The sequence below is a fragment of the Acomys russatus genome, chromosome 16 (genome assembly GCF_903995435.1).
Source record: "Acomys russatus chromosome 16, mAcoRus1.1, whole genome shotgun sequence".
Classification (NCBI taxonomy): domain Eukaryota; kingdom Metazoa; phylum Chordata; class Mammalia; order Rodentia; family Muridae; genus Acomys; species Acomys russatus.
In genome coordinates this window covers 3740059-3761966 of record NC_067152.1, presented here as the reverse complement: position 1 = coordinate 3761966, position 21908 = coordinate 3740059, and the positions used below count along the sequence as shown (strand labels likewise).

The following is a 21908-nucleotide window of genomic DNA, read 5'->3' as shown; positions in this document are numbered from 1 at the left end:
ATCTGACCCCTCATCTCTATGTGGGCAGTGCACACACACGGTCTACAGACATACATGAAGGCAAAAATACTCCTACACATAAGCTCTTAAAATGAAAAAAAAAAATACAATTGTAAGATTCTAAAGCTGGGCATGGTGGCGCACGCCTTTAATCCCAGCACTCGGGAGGCAGAGGCAGGCGGATCGCTGTGAGTTCGAGGCCAGCCTGGTCTACAAAGTGAGTCCAGGATGGCCAAGGCTACACAGAGAAACCCTGTCTCGAAAAACCAAAAAAAAAAAAAAAAAAAAGATTCTATGTCATTTTCATTTATTTGAATACATTTACAGTAACTTGAAGTTTTTTTTTAAACTTCTGTGTTCTGTAGGATATTATTTTGTTTAGAACTGCTCAAATTTAAGATGAAAACATTTTAATATCAGCTCAATGCTTGTGAAGTGGCCTAGGAGGACAGCTCAGCAGCAGAGTGTTTGCCTAGCATTTTTAAGCCTCTGGGCTTGCACCTCAATACCACAAATTTATGAACTGTTGCATATTTTTCAGTTTAGTATGAACAAGTTGAAGCTCATTGGCTTGTATAGCCCCCTAAGAGACTAAGTGGCCATAGAGGCTTGCTGATTACAGCTATTAATAAGACAAATAGTGGATCCTTTCTACTGTCAGTAAGGTGTTTTACTGCCTTGAGGTATGCCTGGAGCTGGGTATTTTACTCCGCAAATTAAAATTTTCTTTGCCCGTATGCAGCTGTTATAGTGAAGTCTGATGGCTCCCCTTTATGGTGAGCCAACTTACGTACTAGCCTAAAAACAAGCACATGTCTTGGCTGACTTTGGCAGTGGCGCTGGTGGCAACATCAGATCTACTTAGAGCTCAGTGGCTGCTTCCTGGTACAGTGAAGGCTAGCTTTGTGTGGATAGGTCTAGTGTTGATTTAAAAAAAAAAAAAGATCAAGACAACAGATCCAAGCCAACTGCTTACATTTCTTACGATTGTTCATGAGGTCTTTGACAGTTAGTATCAGAAAAGCAAATGTTACATTTACCATAGACGTCAACTGATGCTTATTCGTGTCATCTCGCACACATACAAAATCTTAAGTTATTCATAAGTCATCCAGTAGCTCCATATGTTTTCAGATCTTAAGGTAGTTTTAGAAGAAATTCCTAAATTATGAATTGAAGCTGGTGACTAAAGACTTTTTGATATTTCTAAGGCAGGATAGCTTTTTTTGTTTTTTGGTTTTTTGGTTTTTTGGTTTTTCGAGACATGGTTTCTCTATGTAGCCTTGACTGTCCCGGACTCACTTTGTAGCCCAGGCTGGCCTCGAACTCACAGCGATCCGCCTGCCTCTGCCTCCCTGAGTGCTGGGATTAAAGGCGTGCGCCACCACGCCCGGCTTTTCAGGATAGCTTTTTTGATGTTTGGCCTTGTGAAATAAGTTTGTTTCCGGTTCTTCTGTCTGATAAGTCATGAGTTTAGAAAACTGTAGATTAAGGTAGATAACGCATCCGTGAATTACCTTCTGAAGGTAGAGGTAATGAAAATGCGCTTTCCAGCCGGGCGTGGTGGCGCACGCCTTTAATCCCAGCACTCGGGAGGCAGAGGCAGGTGGATCGATGTGAGTTCGAGGCCAGCCTGGTCTACAAAGTGAGTCCAGGATGGCCAAGGCTACACAGAGAAACCCTGTTTCGAAAAAAACAAAAACAAAAACAAAAACAACAACAACAAAAAAAGAAAATGCGCTTTCCTTTTATGAGCTTTTATCAAAAAGAAGCTGCTTGTTAGGTCTCCTCCTGGTTTCTACACTTCCACCAAGGCCAGAGAACACATTGAGCAGGATTTCCCTTCTTTAAACCTGTTTGTTTCATGACCCAGGAGGAGGCATGTCTGAAGCGTGTTTATGCATGGTGGGAAAGCTTGTGTACCCTGCGGATGATGGGCGGGGCAGTATAAGCCGCCTTTAGACCTAGTTAGTTCCCAGAGCTGTGGCTTCTCTAGTTTCTGCTGACCTGTGTGTCCCTTTGCTGTGTGATTACTGACAGAATACTGAAGTCTACCTGCTCTTCCCACTTTTATCAGTTCTTGTTTTCTGTATTTTGAAGTCCTGTTTTAGATACTCAGTTGGGGTTATAGTGTCTTAATGGAGTAGCCCTTTTAGCATATAATTTTATTCCTCACATTTTATTTCTCTGAAGAGTACTATTGTTCCTCATTGTTTTTCTTTGTTTTCTTTCTTCTCTGCCTCCCTCCCCCTCCCCTCCCCCTTCCCTCCCCCTCCCCCTTCCCTCCCCCTCCTTCCTCTCTCCCCTCCCCCTCCCTCCTCCCTTTCTCTTCCTTCTGTTCATCACTGTGGTGCTGGAATTTATCCTAAGATCTTGCACATGCTAGGCAAGCACTCTAGCCGTGACCTAACATCCCACGCCTTGCATCGCTTTGTGAATGTGTGCACATGGCATGTTTTCCCAGGCTTTTTGTTTTTGTTTTTACTTTTAGCTTATCTATGCCTTGTATATGAAGTGATCTGATCTCCAGCACTGAATGTTAATTCATTTTGATAATTTCTTTTAGGTGATGTAATCTATCACTCTAGCCTATGGGTTGCCAGGTGGTTTGTTTGTTTGTAACATTTACATTGATTATATAATCACTAGTAGGCTTGGATTTAAATATAATTTTAATTAGTGTTCCTGTTATACTTCTAGCTTTGGGAGCTTGGGGTACAGCTATATTTTGAGATAGGCTATTTTTATATAGCTCAGGCTGATTTTAAATTTATGATCCTCCTGCCTCAGTTTTCTTATTTCTGAGAAAGTAAAGTAGTTTTTGTGTTTATGTCTACTAGGAACTGCACCCAGCCCTTGCACATGCCAGGCAAGCATTCTATTACTGAGTGACTTTGCTAACCCTTGGCTGTAGAGACAGGGTCTCACTGTATGGCTGTAGAGACAGGGTCTCACTGTATGGCTCTAGAGACAGGGTCTCACTGTATGGCTCTAGAGACAGGGTCTCACTGTATGGCTCTGGCTGGCCTCAAATTTGAGATCTTCTGAGTGCTTGGATTACAGATAGCACGTGCCACCCCACCAGGCTAGAAATAGTTTATGTAGTTCCCACATAGTTACATCTGCTGCTTTTTGTTTGTTCTTGATTTCTGGGCATTATTTCTCTTTTACTTGAAGAACTTCCTGTGTTAATTTATGTTAAGATCAATTCTCTGGTTTTCTCTTACTGGATGTCTGCTTTGTCTTTCTTCCTGCAGGATATTTTTTATTGGATATAAAACCCATGTTACGAGTGGTCAGGTGTTATTAGTGTTTTGTTGTTTTGCTTAGCACTTTAAAATATTTGCCTTATGCCTCCTGGGCTCTAGTTTCTGCCGTGAGGCCACAGGTATTTAAATTGTCTTCCTGAACATTCCAGTATTCTCCCTGCACTGGTTGTTCTCTGGCTGCTTTCAGGGACTTTTAAATTTGTTTTTGTCTTTGAGAAGTTTAGGGATAGATTTTATTTTTTGATCTTTGCCAAATGTGTGAAGTGTTTGGCCACACTGTGGTAGTTTCTCTCACCTGAAGCTCCAGCAGCAATGGTGCTTGATGAAGCCTTTTAACATTGTCCACAAAACCTCCTCCCTCCCTCCCTCCCTCCCTCCCTCCCTCCCTCCATCCATCCATCCCTTCTTTCCTTCTTCCCTTCCTTGTTTAGGTCCTTTTTTCATGGTGGTTTTGTTTGTTTGTTCTAGCAGGAAATGGCCTAGCTAGATTCCACGGTAAGTTCTGACCCGCCTTAGGTGGCGTGTGATTCCAGCGTCAGCTCAGCTTGCAGAGGAGGGTGGTGCTGTTGAGCTCTGCCCTCTGTGTCACTCCAGCCAGTCCTGGAACTCTTCTGTGCCTCAGTTTTCAATGATTTGGCTGTGCTGCCTCAGGACAGATGTGCGCATCTGGAATATGGTTCAGGAGCCGGGACTTGAAAGATAAGCTTTTGAGACCCCGCGTGAGCATCCTTACATTGTCACGTTTCCAAGTCTCTGGCTTCATAGGTTTCCCAGCAGAGACGATAAATATGTACATGAAAGGTGCCCCTTCGTGGGAAGGGATGTGCAGTGTTATTGGTCGTCAGGGAAACACAAATTAAAATCACAGTGACATACCACTGCACATCTAGAACGCTAAGACATTTATAATTGGCCGGTTACTTAGGAACGTATCTAGGTAAATGCTGGCAGGATTGTGACTTTTCTCAAAGTTAAACGTAAAATTACTTTATGATTTGTTCATACTGTTTGAGGCTGTTTACTAGAAGGCATGAAAATGCTTCCACTGTAAAATCTATGTATAACTTTTAAAAAATAATCACACACATACACAAAAATAAACATTTGTGTATCTATCACGTCGAGACTGGATGGGCACGCTGTACTATGTCCACACAATTATAGTCTTTATGCTAGTGTTTTAAAGATATTTATAGGCTTTAGGCAGTTAAATTCTATTATTTTCTTTAATGATTTCACATTTCATAACATAATTAGAAAGGCATTCTTCTGAGAATATAGAAGCATTCATATTGGCCTCTAGCTTTGTTTACGATTAAATTTTCTATAGATTAAGGAGTTCATTTGATATGACTCATGGTAAAGCTTTTATACCTTTTAGGTAAATACCTTCCAACATATGAGAGAGAATATGTGCCTTACTTCTTCCTGAGATTGTGTGACCTTGCTTAACATTATATTTAATATTTATAAATTAAATTGGGAAATTTTTGTATCTTTACAAGCGTCCTAATACTCTACGTCTCACAGTAAGTTTTATGATACTGATATGTGTCATACATTTTATTATATTTAATCCTATAATATTTGTTGTTACTCATTTTCTTTCACAATTTTTGATTGTGGTAAAGATGCTTTTTATGTTTGCTTTGGTGTGATGCTGGAGTTTGAACCCCGGGCCTTGCTGCATGCGCTTCTAAGACTGAGTGCCTTCACCAGCTCCCAGGTAGCATTGTTGCTGTTTGCTTTGTTCGTTAAGATAGGGTCTCGCTCTGTAGACCAGCTGGCCTGGAAGTCAGAGACTCACCTGCCTCTCTGCTCCTGAGGGCTGGGATGAAAGATGTGTGTCACCACTCTCAGCCCTGAAATACTGTTTTTTTGTTTGTTTGTTTTGTTTTTGTTTTTCAAGACAGGGTTTCTCTGTGTAGCCTTGGCCATCCTGGACTCACTTTGTAGACCAGGCTGGCCTCGAACTCACAGCGATCCGCCTGCCTCTGCCTCCCGAGTGCTGGGATTAAAGGCGTGCGCCACCACGCCCGGCTCTGAAATACTATTTTTAAGTTGTCCTTTTTTATTTCTGATGCCGTTTTACATGGCTTTGTGTTTGTGTTTAACCTAAATATAGTTTGTCAAAGGAAAACTTAGGGCATACATGTCAAGATGTTGACACTAGGTTCTGCACTGGGAAGCTAATATTGATGTTCTGTTAGGCTGAGGTGCACTGCTCACTGAAGTCTCTCCTTAGCCTAAAGGACCTACAGAAGGAAGCTCATCTCCTCTGGTGCCCTCTTCTGGTGTGCAGCACAATGCAGGCAGAACACTGTATATATAGTAAATAAATAAATATTAAAAAAAAAAAAAAAAAAAAAAGCCAGGCGTGGTGGCACAGGCTTGTAATCCCAGCAGTTGGGAGGCAGGGGCAGGCGGGTCGATGTGAGTTCGAGGCCAGCCTGATCTACAAAGTGAGTCCAGGACAGCCAAGGCAATACAGAGAAACCCTGTCTCAAACCTCCTCCCCCTCGCCCCCACATACACAAAGAAGGGGGGCTCATCTCCAAGAATCTGTCCTTTAGTTTTGTATTGTTTGTAGAGTTATGTGTTAAATAATCAGTATTTAAATGTGTGATCTATAGGACTAGAGACTAATAAGATATACTTTCAAATCTTTAATTTTTAAAAAAATATTTTATTTATTTTACGTGTATGAGGATTTACCTACATGTGTGTAAGTGCACCCCTGTGTGTGCAGTGCCTGTGTCAGATCCTTTGGAGCTGGAGCTACAGCTTAGGGATCTGGGAACTGAAAGAGCAGTGAGTGCTCCTCTTAGCCGAGGGTCTCTTCTGCCCCTGATCTTACTGTTAAGAGACTTCTGTCCTTTCCTGCTCACTACCCTGAGGATGTACTTGTGCCATTGCTTAGAACTGGCTACTACTTAACAGTCCTATAAAAGTTACATCTGAAAACCAGATTAGGTAACATTCTATAATGTTATATAAACTTGATCCTTCTGCTTTAAAAAAAATATTTCCCAAATTGCTATTGAAATAAAATAAACAGCAGATAAAAGAATGCTTGTGTGTTTATGTGTATGTGTGTGTGTGTACACATATATATGTATGTGTATAGATATAGATATATATTAAAGTGCTGCTATTATATTGTTACAGTTTCGTTGCCTACTGGCATAATTAAAGTATGAAGTGGCCATATTTATAATAAAGTAGCTGTTAAATTTCACTTATGCAGAAAAGATGAATTCATATTAATATTACCCTCACATTGTTATTTTCCTATATTCTCTGTTTTGTTTCTTCAACAAGGCTAAACTTTGGCTAGCAATATTTTTTAACTTAAACTTTTTTTATAATAATCTTAGTTTAATCTCTTATTACACCGTGGCCATTGTATTGTTATCAGTAATACTAGATGAAATAAGCCAGTTGTGAAGAAGTGGAATTCATGAGGCAGTGGCTAGGATCAAAAACAGGATGGCAGTTGCCAAGAACCTAGGAGAGAAGAGAAAAGAGGCTTGTTCACTGGGCACAGGCTTCCGTTGTGCGAGGTGAAGACGCTCGAGAGCTCTGTCATATAACAGCGCGAGTGGAATCGTTGGTAGTCTCTGCTGGGCTGCTATTACAGGGTACCCAAGGCTTAACAAGGGGAGGTGGCTTATTTACCTCATGATTTCAGCAACTCTGATGGGTAATCTTAATTATAACCTGCTTGGTGGCTTGAGAAACACCCAGGAGATGAGGAAAGCACACTTTTGGGTGTGTCTGGAAGGTATTTCCAGGACTGATTAGATTAGGAAGACTCTGACCTAATGAATATATTCATAATCTGATGACATTACTAGGAGGTGGTAAGACATTATTAGGGCCTTGTTGAAGGAGGGAGGGCACTGAGGTCATTCCTCTCAGGGCTGTATTCTGTACCACTACTTTCTCATCACCTGGAGGCAGAGAACCTCCCGGAGCTGCTGTTCCCACCACCCAGATGTTGTGCCAAGCATCGAAGTCCACACAGCCCAGAACTGAAATTGAAACCATGACATCAAATAAATGATTCTGCACTAGTCTGTTCTCTCAGACATTGGGTCACAGTTGTGAAGACGTTCCAATCCGACAGCGGCCTCTGCTGTGAGGACCCTCTACACTAGACAGTGATAAGGCAGAAAAATAAAGAGAGCCAGCCACATGCAAAAGAGAGCAAGGCAGTGGTGACCCGCCGTGTGCGGACTCTTTCTGAGAATTAAGGGGATTCCATCAGAACTGTCAACCCCTCCCCAGGGCAGCACCCCAGGGACCTTATTACCTTGTGTTAGATTCTACCTTGTGAAGGCTCAGTCACCTGTGACCTCCCCACACTGTGGACCAAGCTTCCAGAACACAAGCCACTGGGGGACAAACCACATCCAAACTACGACAACAGATAACATCATAATATACACTTAAATATACTTAGGGCACTAAGCTTTATCTTGCAAATATATTCTTTAACAGAGTAAGACCAAAATGATAACTTTTTTGCCGGGTGTGGTGGAGAAACTCTATCTCGAAAAACCAAAAAAAAAAGTTTTTTGTTTTTTTTTTTTAATTTTCAGTAGTTTCTATTGTTCTTAGAATAAAATTCTAAGCTCGCTCTGCTCGGCGCCAAAACCCTGTGTGACCCTCCATTGCTAGCGCTGCCCAACCTCACGTTGAACCTTTTCTCTTCTGTCAGGTGAAGCCACTGTAGCCATCTTTCCCATTTCCCTGGCCTGACAAGTCTTGCCCTCTGCCTGGAGTGCTTTCCTCTGTGGCTTCTATCCAGCTGCTTCTGTCTTGTCTCTCATATTCTGGCTCAGTAATGCTGAAGTGACGAATTACCTGGCAGACGCAACTAAAGGAACAAGGAGTCACTCTGACTCTGTCTTAAAGGGAATGCAATTCATCATGGTGGTGGGAGGGCGAGGCATAGTCACTCTGTGTGCAGTCAGGAAACAAAGTTAATGCTGGTGCTGCTCATACTCAGGGTGAGCCTTCCCCCCCTTAGTGTACCCCTTGGGAAGCCCCTCATAGCCGTTTGTGAAGGCTGACTACCACGTGCTTCTAAACAGATGCCAGTTGACAAGGAAGATACAGTCATGAAGCCCCTCTCCAGAGGTGTCATCCTTGTCACCAGCCTCTAGCTGTCACTCACATCACTCTTAGTCTCTGTGAACCATCTGATGCTTTCCAGGTTTGTCTAAGAATGCATGTGATCTTGGGGTACACCTGGTCTGTTCGTACCCATACCCCTGCACCTAGAACACTGCCTGCCATGAACGAGTGAGTGCCCTAGTCTTAAATAACCCCTTTCCAGAAGCCTTACCTTTGAATTTTAAAATGTTTTCTTGGATATTTCTATCTAAATGTTCTGCAGAAACCTGAGACTCAGACTTAACCTGCTCCAACCCTAGGCTGTCACCCCTCCGTCCACTCTCCAACCCTAGGCTGTCACCCCTCTGTCCACTCTCCAACCCTAGGCTGTCACCCCTCTGTCCACTCACCAGCCCTAGGCTGTCACCCCTCTGTCCACTCTCCAACCCTAGGCTGTCACCCCTCCGTCCACTCTCCAGCCCTAGGCTGCCACCCCCTCAGTTCACTCTCAGCCCTAGGCTGTCACCCCTCCGTCCACTCTCCAGCCCTAGGCTGTCACCCCTCCGCCCACTCTCAGCCCTAGGCTGTCACCCCTCCGTCCACTCTCCAGCCCTAGGCTGTCACCCCTCCGCCCACTCTCCAACCCTAGGCTGTCACCCCTCCGTCCACTCTCCAGCCCTAGGCTGTCACCCCTCCGCCCACTCTCCAGCCCTAGGCTGTCACCCCTCCGTCCACTCTCCAGCCCTAGGCTGTCACCCCTCCGTCCACTCTCCAACCCTAGGCTGTCACCCCTCCATCCACTCTCCAACCCTAGGCTGTCACCCCCTCCATCCACTCTCCAACCCTAGGCTGTCACCCCTCCGTCCACTCACCAGCCCTAGGCTGTCACCCCTCTGTCCACTCTCCAGCCCTAGGCTGTCACCCCTCCGTCCACTCTCCAGCCCTAGGCTGTCACCCCTCCATCCATTCTCCAACCCTAGGCTGTCACCCCCTCTGTCCACTCTCCAGCCCTAGGCTGTCACCCCTCTGTCCACTCTCCAGCCCTAGGCTGTCACCCCTCTGTCCACTCTCCAGCCCTAGGCTGTCACCCCCTCCGTCCACTCTCCAACCCTAGGCTGTCACCCCTCTGTCTACTCTCCAACCCTAGGCTGTCACCCCTCCGTCCACTCTCCAACCCTAGGCTGTCACCCCTCTGTCCACTCTCCAACCCTAGGCTGTCACCCCCTCCATCCACTCTCCAGCCCTAGGCTGTCACCCCTCTGTCCACTCTCCAGCCCTAGGCTGTCACCCCTCTGTCCACTCTCCAGCCCTAGGCTGTCACCCCTCCGTCCACTCTCCAGCCCTAGGCTGTCACCCCTCCGTCCACTCTTCAACCCTTGGCTGTCACCCCCTCCATCCACTCTCCAACCCTAGGCTGTCACCCCTCCGTCCACTCTCCAACCCTAGGCTGTCACCCCTCCGTCCACTCTGCCCAGATCCTTCTGTCTGTAGCTGAGCTGTTCAGGCCTGAGGTCCTCTCTGGCTCCCCCACCTCCACCGCTCAGCAGCCGCTGTCAGTATTTCACTCATGTCCTTCCCTCCCATCTGGTGGCCGTCACCTTTAGGTCAAATTGCTCTTTGCTTGAGCTGTTGTTTAAAGTGCTGGAATGGGCTGCTTATCTCCCCATCCTCCTAGCGCTTGTTTCATTCTCCTTTCTCTCTAGCCCTCTTTTCTGGACCATCCATTTATGAGGCCACTTTTCTGTTCAGAACAAGCGAAATCCAGTCTTTTACGCCTCTTATTTCCTGGAGTCTTTTAGACCCAGCTCGTTCTTCAGATTGAGCGCCCACTGGATTCCTATGTGTTCATCTTGAGGCTTACCAGTCACTAGTTACTGTTCAACCAACATGCCAGACCCTGCCCAGTCCTTTTATAACTCCATGCCCACAGATTCTTCTGACTCTTCAGACCCCTTTTCTAACTCAGAGTTACCCATCTTTCTTTAAGACCTAACAGGAAAAACGGCAACAACAAAACAATTCCCAAGAAACCTTTCTAAATTTCCCCTCAATCCTAAAATTGAAACAACAAGTATAGGCCCATAATATCTCATTGCTGGTTCTTAAAAATTATGGCAAAATATACATACTGTAGAAATAAACATCTTAATAATATTATTTTTGTTTCTTGTGTTGCCTGTATGACTATGAGCGTGTCATATTAGAGGAAGTTGTGAGCTGCCATGTGGGTACTGGGAATTCCCACCCTGGTCCTCTCAAAGAGGTGTTCTTAACTGCAGAGCCATCTCTCCAGCCCAATATTTCTTTCTTTCTTTTCTTCTTTCTTTTTCTTTTCTTTTTTTTCTTTTTCTTTTGTTTTTTTGTTTTGTTTTGTTTTGTTTTGTTTTTTGGTTTTTGTTTGTTTGCTTGCTTTCAAGACAGGATTTCTCTGTGTAGCCTTGGCTGCCCTAGAACTCAGGCTGTGGACCAGGCTGGCTTTGAACTCAGAGATCCACCTGCCTCTGACTTCCAAGTGCTGGCATTAAAGGTGTGCACCACTATTGCCTGGTTCCTGTATTTCTTTTTTATTCCTATAGTTGTTCCCTCTAGATTGTAGACAAAGACTCGGCCTTTGCTAGGAATCTAAACGAGCAGTGGTGTGCTTGTCTGTAGGTCCCACGGTCCTCTCCCAGCACCTCAAAATTAATTTAAAAATAAGATAAACATGAAACCCAATGTCTTGCATGCAACCCTTGAAATTAATTTAAAAGCTTGTCCTTGCTTGCAAGTATTTGATTTAACATGGATGGACATGAGCGTATTCGGACTTGTTTACTGTGTCGTCAGCGCCGAGTCTCTTGGGCTAGGATGCTTGCATTTCTTCATGCTGGCTAAGCCCTGTTCTTTGGTGGACATAGCAAGCTATGCGTTGGACAGTGACACTGACTTGTCTGTAGACAGAGCTCAGAACTGTCTCCCTCTCTCTCGAGTGTTCTCTTCTTGCCTTTCTTGTATAATCAAACTAGCACGCATTCTCAAGCGCCACAGAGTCTGAGGGTCTGAAGTCCTATGTGATCCTAAGGCTCACATTTTGCCAATGAAGACCCGAGAGTCTCAGCCTGTAAAGGGCAGAAGAGCTGCCACTCAAGGACACCTCTTAGCGCTCATCGCTGAGCCATCCTGCGTTTAGCTTCTAAGATGTACCAAGAGCTGGAGAAAGGTAACCCTCAAGTGCGCATCTGTATTTTGTGTTGCCAGGGGGTGGAGCCAAGATCTCTGGGGACAGCTGAGAGAGGACCTCTGCTTTGCCAGGGACAGGTACCAAAGAGGATTTTGACGAGTTCTAGGTATTAACTCAGCTAACCTGAGCTTTGGGGTATCTTTTCAGGAATAGTGGAAATAACTAGGTCAGGGCCTGTCCCACATGCAGGAAGGAGTGGGAGGCTGCTGGGTCTCTACATGTTTGCCAGCCCACATTGTAGGAGCAGGTGAGCTCACAGAGAAGTTGTGCTCTCCCTCCACTCAACCTCCTAAAACAAGACGTGAGAAAAATCAAGTGGCAGGAGTGATAAGGTCAAATGCTTATGCACAATGAATGTGTGGGCTTGTTTAGGAGGAAAGTGGGAAAGATGGTGGCTATGCGTGCTTATCTCCTTTCAGGCGTGTCCCCATTAAACGCATTTCAGAAGTGGCTGCTCCACCCTAGGTGGAGTCTTTGTCTCTTGCCATCTTCTTTTTTTTTTTTTTTTTCCCGAGCCAGGTTTCTCTGTGTAGCCTTGGCTGTCCTAGACTCACTTTGTAGACCAGGCTGGCCTTGAACTCACAGAGATCCACCTGCCTCTGCCTCCCGAGTGCTGGGATTAAAGGCGTGTGCCACGACGTCCAGCAGCTATCTTCTTGATAAAGGGAATACAACGAGAGTAGTAGATGCTTATTAATCTCTTTATGCCTAACTCTCACATATGTAAAATGGGCAAAATAGTAAAACGTCTACAACTTCTAGAAATACTGTGAATATATAAAAGTTAGGATTGGTCTGAAATTGTAAGCAACTAAAACAGTTTTTATTAGTTGAGTTGATCATTCCTCATAGCTGCTCATCCTACCAGTTAAATGTATTTCTCATATGTCTATATGTATAGGAATACATATATGTGTTCCTTCTATATATGTGTATATATAGAATTCCTTCCCAGTGTGTATAAACCATCCTTCTTAGTTTATGTAATTGAAGAGCCTTCTTCACTTTCAAGCAAGTTAATAGAAACAAAAATGTGTACATGGAAAAATCTGGATAATTTAATTTCTTTAGTCTTTGGGGGTTGGATTCCTTTCCCTCTGTAAATAAACTTTTGTTTCCCCTTCACTTGGCAGGTGGTATGCAAGATTACAATTATGTCTGGGCCAACTGTTTTGAGATCACATTAGAATTGACTTGTTGCAAGTACCCACCTGCTTCCCAGCTTCGACAAGAATGGGAGAATAATCGCGAATCTTTGATCACGTTGATTGAAAAGGTAAAAACTGCTGACTCCAAAGTTTGGATTTAAAAATAACGGGTTAAATAAGGGAGAGATTTGGATGCACATGAGTAGCAGCCCAAATAGTATGTTCTTTATCTCATGTGTTTTAAGATTGTGGATCGGCCAGGCCGTGGTGGCACATGTTTTTAATCTCAGCACTCCAGAGGCAGAGGCAGAGGCACAGGCAGGCATATCTCTGAGTTTGAGGCCAGCCTGGTCTACAGAGTGAGTTCTAGGACAGCCAGGGCTATACAGAGAGACCCTGTCTCAAAAAACAAAACAAAACAAAAAACCCCAAAACATAAATAAATAAACAGGTAAACAAACGAATGAATGAATTAATGGTGTAGGCATCTTTAGAAATTATTAGTTTATAATCTACTAGAATACACAATCTCCACCTTTTCTACCCTAACCCCCCAACCCTACTTCCATACTTCATGGAGGCTTCCTTTGCCAATCTCAGAACGCTTTTACAAATAATTGGCCATATTTGTAGTGGGGGAAGGAGTGTTTGACATTAACAAGCCCTGAGTTCAATTCCTCCACCACCAAAAGCCCCAACAAATTTGCACCATCAGGTTACCAATGCCATGTGTTCATATTTGCTCGACACCCTTTACCACTGTGAGTATGGATATCAGTTTTAATGCAAATATCAGAAAAACTCATGCAACAATTGATTGTGCCAGAAGTTATAGTTTGGAGAGAAAATTCAAAGCGTGGCTTTAAAGAAAAGGAACTTCAGAAGCATCTCAGGGCTATAGAGAGTTTTATAACTTAAATTTAGGATTAATGCTGGGGCTGGCGGGCTAGCTCAGGGGAAGAGCAGGCTGTTTTTGCAGAGGGCCTAGGATTGCTTCCTAGCACTGACATGGCAGCTCACAACCAACTGTAATTTCATGCCAGGGCATCCAACCTACTTTTCTGGCCTCTCTGGGTCCCAGGCACACATGTGATACATGAAGGCCAACACACACAAAATAAAAATAAATATTAAAAAAAAAAAAATTTAGTCCTTTGCCTGTGTTTTGTTTCAACTTCAAGGGATTAAAAAATACTTTGGTTGCTAGACATGGTGCTGCACACCTTTAAGTCTCAGCACTCGGGAGGAGAGGCAGGGCATCTTTGTGAGTTGGAGGCCAGCGTTGTCTCCATACAGAGTTCCAGGCAAGCCAGAGCTACATAATGAGATCCTGTCACAAAAAGAAGAAGAAATTAGTATAGTAGTCTCACGGTTAGAAACTCCAGCACCAAACTGATTGCCTCGTTGCCTCTAAGTTTTGACTTCTGTCTTTTAGGTTCACATTGGAATTAAAGGATTCGTTAAGGATTCAGTAACAGGGTCTGGGTTGGAGAACGCAACCATCTCAGTGGCTGGTATTAATCACAATATCACAACTGGAAGATTTGGTGATTTCCACAGACTACTCGTTCCTGGGATTTACAATCTTACAGCGGTTTCAACTGGGTAAAAGTTCTAAACGTTTCTTAATTACAGTGTCAGGCCTCCCTCTAGATGTAAGACAAAACCTACCAAATGTGGGTTCTGCTTTTCCTCATTTTCTGGTCCTCCCCCACCCCCTTTAATAATGATAAGTACTATCACAGAGTGTGTGGTCACACAGTCCAACAGTGCGAAGCATCACCCTGACACTGGGCTGAAGAAAGAGTGTCAAAGCTTTACAAGAGGCTCAGCTGTCAGAGGCATTATCTCAGTTAGTTGAATCAAGTAGCAGCAGCCCACAGCTCTGTAGATAGAATTTTAAGACCTGTCTTCCCAGCTTTCCGATGCATTAAAGCAGTGGTTTTTCACCTGTGCAAACCTTTCTGCGCAGGCACTTCATGAAGATTTCACTGATACCCTTTAATTCTGAGCTTTGTGGTGAGAGGAAGAGAGGAATGCCAACCTGGCAACGGCTGCAAAGATGGGCAGCATGTGCCCTGACTATCACAGCCGCAGCCGGCTTGTCCGCCCCTTTGCGTGTCACAGCAACATTTCTGGCAAACATTCTAATGTGTGATACCTAGGAAGCTTGTGAAAGAAATAATCCAGGATTTCCTGTGAAATAACATTCTAAGATGGCTAAATTTATGCAGTGGTCTTGGTTTAGTTTTGAGTTTTGATAGACCACTAAGTGCAGGAAAGTCATTGTGTTTTTATAATGCTAAATCATTGTGTGTCTTAACTTCAAGCCACCTCCATTTCCAATTTTTTAAGGTATATGCCATTGACTATTATTAATATAATGGTGAAGGAAGGACCAGCCACGGAGATGGATTTTTCCCTTCGACCAACTGTGATATCAGTAGTTCCTGAGTCAACCGGGACTGTAGCAACTCCAGGCACAGTCGCTGTCCCTAATGTTCCTTCTGGAACATCATCCTCCCATCAGCCAATTCAGCCCAAAGACTTTCACCACCACCATTTCCCGGATATGGAAATCTTCTTGAGAAGATTTGCCAATGAGTATCCCCACATCACCCGTCTTTATTCACTGGGAAAGTCAGTAGAGTCCAGGGAACTCTACGTGATGGAGATATCGGACAACCCAGGTGTCCACGAGCCAGGTAATCGGATGGCCTTCCGCATGCTTGCAGTAGTGCCTCTCAGAGCTAGTGTTGTGTCACTGTGCTTTGTGCAGAATGTCATCTGTATAGTGTGTAACTGCAATTAAGAACACCTGGTCAAGCCGGGCGTGGTGGCGCACACCTTTAATCCCAGCACTCGGGAGGCAGAGGCAGGCGGATCGCTGTGAGTTCGAGACCATCCTGGTCTACAATGCGAGTCCAGGATGGCCAAGGCTACATAGAGAAACCCTGTCTCGAAAAACAAAAAAAAAAAAAAAAAAAAAAAAAGAACACCTGGTCAAAAAAGAGCCAATCTGTTCCCAAAAAGAAGACGCACTTGGGAATCCATGTCTGCATGGTATTTAGTAGGTTCACAGATTGGATCCGCTCAGCTGCGTCCAGTTTGGCGTGGGGCTATACATCAGTGTGCATTAGACACATCTGTCTATAGATACACCAGATGTGCAGATGTATATACTTTGAGCCTGCTCAGACATATACTCTGGTAAAGAAGCCACAATATGGGGGCTGGAGAGATGGCTCAGAGGTTAAGAGCACTGGCTGTTCTTCCAAAGGTCCTAAGTTCAATTCCCAGCAACCGTATGGTGGCTCACAGCCATCTATGATGTGATCTGGTGCCTTTTCCAGCATGCAGGCACACATGTAGGCAGAACACTATATATATATAATAAATAAATATTTTTTAAAAAGAAACCACAATATGCTTAAGATTTTTCTTGATGTTGGAAAATACATGTTTACTTAATATTTTGGTTCAACATTTTTATATATTAGGGAAAAATAAACAGATTCCATGTTAACTGAAGAGAAAAAAAAGTCTTCCATATAATGATTTTGTTTTCAGGTGAACCAGAATTTAAGTATATTGGAAATATGCATGGGAACGAAGTGGTTGGAAGAGAACTGCTATTGAACCTCATTGAGTACCTGTGCAAGAACTTTGGCCCAGACCCCGAAGTGACGGATCTGGTCCGCAGCACTAGAATCCACCTTATGCCGTCCATGAACCCTGATGGGTATGAAAAGGCCCAGGAAGGTAAAGAAGAGCTGGCTATTAGAGTCTAACCTGTTGGTTCTTGTGCAGCTTGTTATTTGGAATAGAGAAGAAGTTGAACTTTATTCGTGGGATTTGTGAGTGATTTTGGCTTTTATGTTACTTAGAAAATAAGGCAAACTCTGTATTATGTGATGAAACATACGTATATAGTGTGTGAGTGTGTGTGGTGTGTGTGTGGAAGGCAGAGGTTGATGTTGGGTTATTATTCAGTTGCTCTCCACCTTATTTTTGAGCGCCTGGATTTGCTGGTCAGTCAGCTCTGGGCTTCTGCCCAGCTCCGCCCCCTAGTGCTGGAGTTGTAGATGCACATTACAGCGCCTAGCTTTTTTTTTAAATGTATTTGTGCTTGCACAGCAGACACTTTACCAGCTGAACCATCTCTCCAGCTGTTCATCAGAGGTGTTCTGTTCTTACTCATCCATATGCCAGGCCTGCTAAGGTGCTGCTTTTTCTTTTTCCTGCCTCGCCTAGGCAAGCCTGTCTCTCCTGAGGCAATGCTGCAAGGGCTGGAAGGACAGGGCTCCACACGTATCTTCTACAGGACCCTAGGAGATAAGAATGTGTGTCTTCCAAACCTATGAGTCCATAGGGAACGTTTAAATATTTGTCTCCCATTAAGGGTTTGATAATTTCACCTATAATGAACTGATAATGGATAGGTTAGCAAGGAAAAATTAAACTTATTTTTATTTATTTATTTTTTTAAGATTTATTACTTATTTATTATCATGTATACAGTCAGTGTTCTGCCTGCATGTACACCTGCAGGCCAGAAGAAGGCATCAGATCACATTATATAGATGGTTGTGAGCCACCATGTGGTTGCTGGGAATTGAACTCAGGACCTCTGGGGGAGCAGTCAGTGCCCTTAACCTCTGAGCCATCTCTCCAGCCCCTAAACTTATTTTTATATTCAGAAACATGGAAACCATACACGTGTGAGTCTTAAGGGAGAGCTAAGCAGTTGAAGTCTATATACACCTAAGCCAGAGGGGCTTGGGTCTGGTTGGGTGGGAGGTGCTTATGGGCTGTGGATGGTTGAGGAGAGAGTGTTCACCACCAGCAAGGGTCTGCTAGGTGACAACTATCTGTGTTCACCTCTGGACCAGGTGTCAGACTCCCCATCTCTATTTAAGGGATGCCTTTCCTAGGCATAAAGTGGGGTATCAGGCAGAGAAACTTTCTTTTTATAAAAGGACAGCTTTTCAGAGCTGTCCCTGTCTCTGCAGCCAACTTGAAGTATGCCCAAGCAGTCTGTTTACTCTCCCACAGCTGCCCCTAGCAGTGACCCCTGTGAGTGGCAGACACCGCAGTGTAGACATGCAGGCACAGGGTGGATAGCTCACACTGAGTCGACGTGGGGATCTCATACAGACAGGCTCAGGCTCAGGTGCTTGGCTTCTCACTGTTGGCAGCATTACAGACCCCCCTCCTGACGCCTCCAACCCTTCTGAAAGTTAGAGGTGGCTGCCCCTTCACTTGCAGCTCTTCTCTCATTGTAATGACAATAATTAGACTTTTACTCTCAGTAAGAGTCTATACAGTTAAGCATGAGTTGAAGTTTTCCCCTCTATTTTGTTAAATACCCAACAGTATTCTCTATTAACTCAAATGTTAGCACACCACAGTTTTCTTTTTGCTGGTCTGTTTTCTCCCCAATAACTCCAGGGGTCGCTTGTGCCATTATTAACACTTGAGCTATGCTTTAGTATCATTTGTGTAATTGGATTTTTTTTCCTCCCAAAGATTGAGCAGAGGACAGACGTTAAAGAGTAATGACTTTACTACTGTAAGGATCTGGAAGAGATTAAACACACACACACACACACACACACACACACACACACACACTTTTTTAAAAAGATACATTTTACTCAGTAAGATTGGTAGCAGGGAGCCTGAGGTGCTTTCATGTTCAGGTGCCTGAAGTTGTATGTGTTTGTATTAAAAAAAAAACCTGTCTTAAACTTTAACCCTTTATCATGCAGGAGATTCGATAAGTGTAATTGGCAGAAACAACAGCAACAACTTTGACCTAAACCGAAATTTCCCAGACCAGTTTGTTTCGATCACCGATCCCACCCAGCCCGAGACGATTGCTGTGATGAGCTGGGTGAAGTCCTACCCATTTGTGCTGTCAGCCAATCTGCATGGAGGTGCGTAAGGCAGCCCCCTCTGCCAGCAGGCAGCACTTGCTGAGAGTGTTTGAAAACCCTGCTCAAGTCCTATGTGCTTATATAACCCTCGGCTTTCTTCCACCGTGTCCTCTGTCACTGCCTCTGCCACAGAGCACTTAAAGCCCTTCTCCTTCTCACCTTCCTTCCTTCATTCCTTTTTTATCTTGCTTTCCTCTTTCTCCTCTTTCATCATGAAAACCAAGCACATTTTCTTTATCTCTGCCCCACCCCCTTCTTTCCAGATATCTAATTACTTAACTGCAGTAGAGTGATCTCATTCTCAGTGAGGGTTTGGGAGTGTCTATGTCAATGTGACTCCTCAGGAAGGAGTCAGTTGAATAGAAGGGAAGGTCAGTATGAAGTAAAGCATCGCAGCTGTGCATCTGAGCCCGTAGAGCACCTGCCGAGCGTGCGTGAAGCCCTAGAGCGTGCTTTACACGCTCCCTGAACTCCAGTGTGGAGGCCCACAGCTTCAGAATGGCTGTTCTAACTGTAAGAGGTTCATTGACATGGGTAGGCTTTGGGTGTGGCTAATTTCACTGTGTGATATTTTTTATTTGCAAGTTCTTTATGATAAAGTTTTAATTATAAGAATGATAAGAGTGGGCCGGGCGTGGTGGTGCACGCCTTTAATCCCAGCACTTGGGAGGCAGAGGCAGGCGGATCACTGTGAGTTCGAGGCCAGCCTGGTCTACAAAGTGAGTCCAGGACAGCCAAGGCTACACAGAGAAACCCTGTCTCAAAAAAAAAAAAAAAAAAGAATGATAAGAGTAAGCTGGGCAGTGGTGGTGCAAGTGGACTCTGTGAGTTCGAGGCCAGCCTGGTCTACAGAGCAAATTCCAGAACAGCCAGGGCTGCATAGAGAAACCCTGTCTCCAAAAACAAAAACAAACAAAAAGAGACAAAAGTAAAACTGTTAAAACTTATGTACTTCTGTTTTTAGATCTGATAGATTAATCAGACCAGTAAACTCCAAAGAGCTATCTATTTTAAAGAGCCTTTAGATTTTGTGCACGGGCATTATTTTCCCACTTGCTCACTTTGATTTTCCTCAGTACTGTGAGGAAAGCAGTGGTGGTTGTGGTTGTGGTTGTGGTTGTACTAGGCTTGGGGGTTGGCGCCAATGCCCTGTGCGTGCTAGGCAAGCTCTCTGTCAGGGAGCCACATCCCTAGTCTCTGTTTCTCATTTATGGTAGGATAATTGGCCTTGACAAATTTCATGGCTCTCCCTTCTGTCTTACCTTTTCTGTTGCTGTGATAAAACACCGTGACAAATGCTACCTAAGAGAGAAGGGGTTTTATCTCAGTTCACAGTTCTGGGTACAGTCGGTCCGGGCAGGGGGGTCTCAGGCAGCAGCAGCTTGAGGCGGCCTCTCATTTAGGATGCAGCTAGCTCAGCTAGCTTCCCCCAGGTCCTATCGGGGTCACAGTCAACGCCTTCCGTTTCTGGCTGTGCTGTTGTTATATGATTACGCCATGCAACGTGTCCGGTTTGAGGAAGTTTATTTCAGGGAGGGGAAAGGGAGAGGAGTTAGGGCCTCCCGGAGGAGGGGTAGAGGGGGATGACTGGACATGTAGACGGACAGACAGACAGACAGACAGAGGGGACAGAGCCATGGGGACATGTGGACAGACGGATGGATGGGGACAGAGCCATGGGGACATGTGGATGGGCAGGCAGATGGGTGGGGACAGAGCCATGGGGACATGTGGACAGACAGAGAGATGGATGGGGACAGAGCCATGGGGACATGTGGACGGGCAGGCAGATGGACGGGACAGAGCCATGGGGCAGAGAAGGACAAGGACAGAGAGATGCGGAGAGAGGGGCGGCGGGCGGGTCCTTTTATCCCCGTACACACCTGGTGATGGCGGGCAGGTGATGACATAGGAAGTAGCTAGGACCCTGAAGGCAGGCTAGCTGAATCACTAACAACTGAGAAAGCTTGTTTTGAATTGTTGATCCATTTTGAAACAGTCAGCGGCCTTTTCCTGTTTCCCTTGTAGGTTCTTTGGTGGTTAACTATCCTTTTGATGATGACGAACAAGGAGTTGCCACATATAGCAAATCACCGGATGATGCCGTGTTCCAACAAATAGCACTTTCTTATTCCAAGGTATGTTTGTGTTTGAACAGCAGATGCTGGAAAGTTAATTCAGTGAAAACTACCTTAAAGCATTCAAGTCAAGTGCTCTCATAGTGAAGACACCTGTGGCTCTCCCCCACCCCCATTCTTGTTTTTCCCTTTTTCCTGTTTCCCATCTCACTTTTGAACATCTATATCTCCTTCTCCATTAAGTTTTAAACTCGTCATGTTTTCTATCTGTGGTTTTTAACTCAGGACCCGGAACATAAATGATGTCGGCTTATTTCACTTGATGCATATTTAATTTATAGGCCCAGTAAAGTAGGCTAAGGCAGAATTGATGAGTTAAGTTAAATTTTATTGGCATACTGCCACACCATACTTGACAAATAGTTGCTTTCTCTTTGAACATTTGAAAACAGGCCGCTCTAGTTACTGTACCAACACAAAAGCCCTGCAACCGTCTCAGTACAGGAAAGGTTGAACACGTGTTACAGAGGCCTTTTAGGCCTGTTGAACCTACAGTTTCAGTCTCTGGCTCCCTATGTAAAGTATTGCCAGTTGGTCCAGCGGTGCACGCCTGAACCCCAGCCTTGGGAGCTGGATGATGAGGCAGAAGGATGATGATTGGGGGACACTCTGGTAAAGCAGGTTCCGAGCCAGTGTGGGCTATGAGACCTCGGCTCAAAAGACAAAACAAAAATCACCAGTAACTCATTTAAGGTATTTAAAGTTTACCATAATGTAAAAAGGGCAAACAAGATCCTATGTTTTTAAAACTTCCTATAATGGGCACAATTATTTTTCCAAATCAAAATATTAAGACAGTGACTGGGACTTGCAGGGCAACAACATGCATGATGTCCTGAGGTCAGATCCTCAGCACCCACACAGAGGGCTGGGTGTAGAGCACGTCTGTAAACCCAGCCCTGGGAAGGCAGCCAGGGAGACTCACTCCGCTCAGAAAATAAGGTGGAAAATGATTCAGAGAGGACAGTCTTCAATCTCTGTTCTCCACATACACATTAGTATAATGAATTACACTGACTTATTTTTAACCACCACACACACAAAGAATTGTCAAAGGGTATGTGTGTCTGGAA

At 44.5% G+C, this 21908-nt stretch overlaps 1 protein-coding gene across 1 annotated transcript in view; it reads left to right on the top strand.

Moving 5' to 3' along the window:
• Cpd (carboxypeptidase D) overlaps positions 1-21908 on the top strand; it is a 64416-nt gene that overhangs the window by 18698 nt on the left and 23810 nt on the right. The window contains exons 3-8 of the mRNA XM_051158000.1: positions 12744-12886; positions 14194-14363; positions 15114-15463; positions 16329-16520; positions 18530-18697; positions 20726-20835. Of these exons, the coding sequence (XP_051013957.1) occupies positions 12744-12886; positions 14194-14363; positions 15114-15463; positions 16329-16520; positions 18530-18697; positions 20726-20835 (1133 nt within the window). The remainder of the gene's footprint in view (positions 1-12743; positions 12887-14193; positions 14364-15113; positions 15464-16328; positions 16521-18529; positions 18698-20725; positions 20836-21908) is intronic.